This window comes from Coffea arabica, chromosome 1e (assembly GCF_036785885.1).
Source record: "Coffea arabica cultivar ET-39 chromosome 1e, Coffea Arabica ET-39 HiFi, whole genome shotgun sequence".
Lineage (NCBI taxonomy): Eukaryota > Viridiplantae > Streptophyta > Magnoliopsida > Gentianales > Rubiaceae > Coffea > Coffea arabica.
In genome coordinates this window covers 39,960,960-39,967,000 of record NC_092311.1, presented here as the reverse complement: position 1 = coordinate 39,967,000, position 6,041 = coordinate 39,960,960, and the positions used below count along the sequence as shown (strand labels likewise).

The following is a 6,041-nucleotide window of genomic DNA, read 5'->3' as shown; positions in this document are numbered from 1 at the left end:
TTCCTCTCCCTTCTTCTCTCCCCCTTTCCTTTCTCTCTCTCTCTATCCTTTTCTTTCTTGATGATCGGATTTGGTCACTAGAGAGAAGATTTGGCTGCAACTAAATCTCTGTTCGTAACCAGATCTTCTCCGTGTGATTAGATAAGGTCACTAGAAGGAAGGGAAATGAGAGGGAGGCATGGGAACAAAGGAGCACTACAAGAAATTTGGCCTTTTGTGACAATAAAAAGTCATCACTAAAAATCAAAAAGTCGTCATTATATGAATATAGTGATGACTTTTTCCATTGTCACATGGTTGTCACTAATTCTATGTCACAAATAGGTACGTGTGACAACTCTTTTAAAGTCATCACTGAATCTTATTATTTAATGACGAGAACTAAGTCGTCACTAACGGTTGTCATTCTGTGACGAATTTTCTTGTCACTGTTTCACATATTTTTTTGTCATAAAAGGTAGCAAAAGTCGTCACAAATTTGAACTCTACAGTGACGACTTGAACTTGTCACTATCATTCCTAGTATTCAGTGACAAGAATAGTCGTCACTTAGTGAACTTACAACTTTGTTTGGAAGATCTGCAATTGTTCATTACAAATATAGCATTGTCACGGCATTTCCGACAATTATAGTAAAAAATTAAATTTGCATGATAGTGACAACTTTGAAGGTTATCACTGAGTTTGTCTTAAAGAGTTGAAATTGGCCATTACAAATATAGTATTGCCATGGCATTTTCAACAATTATAGTAGAACATTCAATTTGACAAAAGGCAAAATCAACCATAACATTTAATTTGACAAAAGGCAAAATCAACGTAGAATATATGCCGCAAATTCATATATTTGGCCATAACACATCTATAAATTAATCAAAACAAAAGTGAACCACAAATGTTGGGTCCTAAATCCCACATAATCAATTCAAGTAGTAATGGCCAATACATATCCTTCCCAAAAGATAAGAGTACTAGATTTCTAAACTAAAACATAGACTATAGCACCAATGTCATATTTCAATCATCTCTAGCAGCATATCCAACAGTCTTCTCACGATCAATATGAAGCTAGACTGCATTGAAAATAAACTTTTCTTTAGAGTTTCAGCATATCCAACTATTGTGAACTTAATAAGTAAAAAAATCAGTCAAAAAAAGAGTTTCAGCCAAAATAAAAGAATATGTGAATTTTAAGAAAGCAGCCACCCCAAGTTTATAAGACTCGTCCTTTCTATTATCAAGTTTCATCCAATTTTTGTCCATGTCCTAGAGTTACAAATCCAGAACATAAGTCACAAATTTTTATCTACACATTACAACCAGAAATAAGCATAGATAAGCTAGTTATGAAACAATAGATTTCTTGAGGTGAATCTATAAAGATATAAGTGCAATTCCTAATGTGCATAAGTAGGCAAGGGGTAAAATAGGAAAATCTCTACTTCTCTGTGTTTTTTCCAGATTATATATTAAACATACACTTTTGCTAGCTTAGACAATCATCCATGAATTTCATTTTGAAGGAACAAGGAATGGAACTGTTAAGTGGCAGCAACTGCAAATCTGTTAGTGTTGTTGCAGTTGCATCCTTTAAAAGAGAGACTAATAAGTCAAAAACAATCTATTAAAACATAGTTTAAAGAAGTTACCTGACAAGTAATGAAAAATTAGAAGAACAGAGGTAAAAACAGGCCTAATTGTCTCTTGAGTCCAGTGTAAAGCAGCTGCAAAAAAGGCAATGAAAAAGCTGAGAACCATTTTTCAATTGAGGCTCCAATGAAAAAGCTGATTAGTGAACAAATATACAGAAAATAGAACACCAAACATAATGCACCAAGTGTAACAACCCATTTAATGGGATTAGATATGTTACCATCAGGAACAAAATCAGTTGCACAGAAAGTTGAGAAAAAGAATAAACTACATGCATATAGATTCTAAGATTTAGTGAGGAAAATGGATTGAAAAACATGGTACTGACAGATTTTTAACTAGGAGTGGTAGGACTGAGTGAGGAAAAAATGGGTAAAGAGAAAATTTTTACTTGAGGTTTATACAGGTCAAGTTTATGTCATGATAAGTTCTGTCACAAAGATATTCGTGCCATCGTCTTCATTTTCTCCACCTTTATGTATACTTCAGTTTCATAATGACAGAAACTCATCGAATTAGTGAACTGTGGTAGTTGTTTAGATCAATAGAGTTCCATATTGTCCTTAATAGAATATTGAGTTTGAGCAAAACTCTTATCTGGATAAAAATTTCTCCCATTGCTGACCTTTTAGGCTTTAGCTAGCCTCTTTACAATTCCAGTTAAGTGCTGTTATGAAGACATGACAAGAAAAAAGAAGCAGAAAACAAGGAAATATACAAGTCTATTATTTAGTTTGAGAATCCTATTCAATTCTTGAATGGCATATGAAGTATGAACATGAAAGTATTAATTATACTTATAGATTGAGTAGAGCAGTAATAGCATTCATGGTTCTTAAAAAGGAAAAATAAAAAATGTGCTATGACTAACAAATTTAAGAATCTTGTCCATTTCCAAAATGTTATTTCATTTTCATAAGATTCTTTCTTCTTGATGAGACATTGTCGTATATACTGTGCTCAACTAAGCTTATGAGTGGGCCGTTAATCCATTTTGCTTTTACAATATAAATTATAAGAAAAAGAAAAAGAAAAAGAAAGAGGAGAGAGAATGAGGGTAACAAGACTAATATAACAGATGTCAAAACAAAAACTCCATTACATTTTTTGGTTTCGAAGTTAAATTGTATCCCATAATAGTGGAAAGGCAGCTGGAGCCAACCTAGTGCTATCACCAAGTAGCCAAAAGTACCTCTAACAAGTGTAGTTGCATGAGTTTTATCAGCTTCAATGGACCTTGAAGTTCCAAAATCTGACACTTTGGCTATGTGCTTCCCATCCAAATGTATATTGTTGGACTCGATGTCTCTATGATAGATGGGAATTGCGGCTGCCAAGTGTAAATATGCCAATGCTCCTGCTACTTCACTTGCTATTCTTAGTCTGAAGTTCCAAGTGAAGGAGAATGAATCATCTATCTAATTATGAATGAGGTTGGAGAGGGTGCCATTAGGGATAAATTCATAGACCAATAGAGGAACTTCTGTCTCTAAGCAATAACCCAGTAGTTTAACTATATTCTTGTGGTTGACTTGTTAAAGAACAATAACCTCATTAATGATTCAGTACCATAAAGCTTCTGTCAGTACCATGTTTTTACTTTATCTTTGGCATTAAATGCTTTTATCTAAATTAGTAGAACAATATATGGACTCTTTACAGGTTAAGTGCAATCCTATATAAAGCACATCAAAACCAACTAGAGAACTCTGTTTGCTTGGCAGAATAGTCAGCAGTAGTTGTTGACAAGAAATTCTAAAACTGAAAAAGAAGCTCCATTCATTCACAAGCAGGCCGTCATCATAGCTAAACAGATTTTCTCTCTTTGGCAGAGTGGACGAGAAGAAGATACAGCACTAGGACAATCTCTATTCAAAATAAGTAAATCTTGAAAGAGTTGCAAAAATTTCTAAACTTAAGCGGGGCTGTGATTTAAAACTTGGCCCTTCGCTGTGTCTATCCTGCATATAACTAACTTAATGCAAGTGTTCTACAAGTTACCTTTGCTGTGTTGAAAACAACATTTTTGCAGTCTGCAAGAATGCTCACAGACCAAGCAGGAAGGAAATATGAATTCCCCTTGAATGTGACGTTGGCATCTACTTTCCTATCATAGTTAGCAAGAAAGGCTACACAATCGTTTGAAGTTTCATAGTACACATGTGCCTGATCAAACAAATTCATTCTGTTTTTTGGATAAATTCACTATTTTGGATAAATATACTGCATCCTTTGCCTATTTCCGAAGACATAAACTGTAATGATCATCAGAAACGTCTATTGCATACGTCCTCTTATGAAAAACTCTTTCTCTTATCACTACCCACCATTATAGTGGGGGCAATGGGGAAGAAGTCCTTGAATTAAATCAGTCGGTTCAAATGTTCAACAGAAAAATTGGCCTCAATCTACTGTTGTCCAACTCATTATAGGAATAGAAATATCGAGTCAAGAAACGGGTTCTTCATTTTCCTTTTAAACAGGAACCAACCAATATCAAATCTAAAATTACAGAATAAAAACTCTTCAGAAAATCCCTTCATTACACAATCAACAGATATTTACAGCACCCAACACTAAACTCAAATCCAAGCACAGACTGTGATAAGCCTACACATAATGGGCAGAAGACACATTAACAAACAGCCATTAGACAGAAATGTTCGAAAATAAATGGAAAATATTGAGATCATTTACCTCAAATTATGCCGTGACAACCTTAGGTCTTGTTTTCCTTCTGATTCAGTCTTCAAATTCTGGCTTTTCCCCAAAATTCATGGTACTGGCTCAATTTAGGGATATTTGCTATCTACTACTCTACTAAAGCTGCCCTATCAGCTTGGGTAGCTCTTTTTTTTTTTTTTAACAAAGATGATGGGAAAGTTTATTGAGAATGATACGTGCCTCATTGCTAAATTACAGAACCAAGAGTACCAACAGCTACCATTGGACAAAAATGAAATACCATATCTCAATGGAAATATTCATAAACAAGAGTTTGCAGTTTTGAGTAACATTAGGCCAAAATTACCTCTTGTTAGGAATCTCCATTGCTTGAAACTGAATTCAGCTGCACAGGGCAAACAATAACTTGTGCAGCATTTCAACCTAAATCATCTAAAATTGCAAAACTTTTATAACTTCTTCACTATGACCAGACACTCGTTCAAAAACCTCTCAAGCTCTGATGTATATACACTGGGAAAAGTCCGATAATGGTCAACATGAGGTGATGCACCAAAGTTGAATGCCCACACATTTTTCCCACTTCTCTTCTGTTCTTCAACAAATGACTCAACTGATGAGAATGGAATGACCTTATTAGCTGTACTATACAGATAAAGATGTGGGCAAGAAGGCCGGTTTTTTGAAAGGACAGAGATTATCTTTGTCAACTGCTGTTTGACGTCGTTCAAGTTTAGGAGATAAGAGAAGAGCTTCTCAAATGCTGACAAAAGTAAGGTTTTAACGGACAGGGGCTCCTTTTCTCGCAACTTTGAGGTATCAACTCCACTTTCCAATTGATTTCTTCCTACAGCTACAACTGATGGATAAGATGATGAATTGTATTTCTTTAGCAGGGCTGCAGTAAATCCAGCAGCCCAGACCTTGGGATCTATATTAGCGTCACCTCCTGAATCAACAATAATTCCCTTGATTTTCTCCAATAAATCTGGCCTACTTTGCAAATTCTCAAGAATGGAACCATACCTCCTCAGATGCTTCGGATTCGACCCAAGCCATCCCAACAAAACTGCAGCAAAGATTGGCCCTTTATCCCCGATGACCCCATTTTCTCTAGGGTGAATTCCATCAAGAGCGTAATTCCAGTGGAAAGATTTAGCTTTTTGGTCAGAGAAAATGCGGAAGAAGGTTGAGGTGGAGAAGAATGAGTTGAGGAGAAACAGTGAAGAATTGAGGGAATGGGAAAAGCCAAATGGGGTTGTTGAGGGGTGGTGGGGAATGTGGGCGTTTGAGAAAATAATGGAGTGGTGATTTTGGGGGTTAATAAACGAAACTGCAGGAGTTGGAATTGGGCGATGATGATGATGATGATAGTAAGGAGGAGGAGAAGGAAGCAGTGTGGAAAAGGGCTTTAGAGGAAGCGGCTTTTGGAGAGGGAAAAGGGAGTTGGGAAGATGGTGTCCGAAGGCAAAGAAAGAGGGAAATGAGTTTTGTCTGAAATTTGGCCAAGTGTTGAGTGTTTTTCTTCCAAATCAACTTTAAATGACGTCGTTTCTGCTTCTTTTAGAACCCCGCCTCTACTCTTTCAATTTTCAGCTTCCCGCTTCCACTATTGCACACTAAAAAATACGCCTTGTCTCTAAATTGTTGAACCTTTTTTAATAAAAGTAACGCCTTCTATCTCTTTTTCTTTTCCCAATCTT

General features: G+C 35.9%; 1 protein-coding gene across 1 annotated transcript; it reads right to left on the bottom strand.

The window, feature by feature from the left end:
* Window positions 1-4,787: 4,787 nt before the first annotated feature.
* LOC113720790 (uncharacterized) lies at window positions 4,788-5,446 on the bottom strand. The gene is made up of 2 exons (XM_072071272.1): window positions 5,442-5,446; window positions 4,788-5,331 (listed from the first exon to the last, which is right to left on the bottom strand). The coding sequence occupies exons 1-2, from the start codon at window positions 5,444-5,446 to the stop codon at window positions 4,788-4,790; spliced, it is 549 nt and encodes a 182-aa protein (XP_071927373.1).
* Window positions 5,447-6,041: the final 595 nt, after the last annotated feature.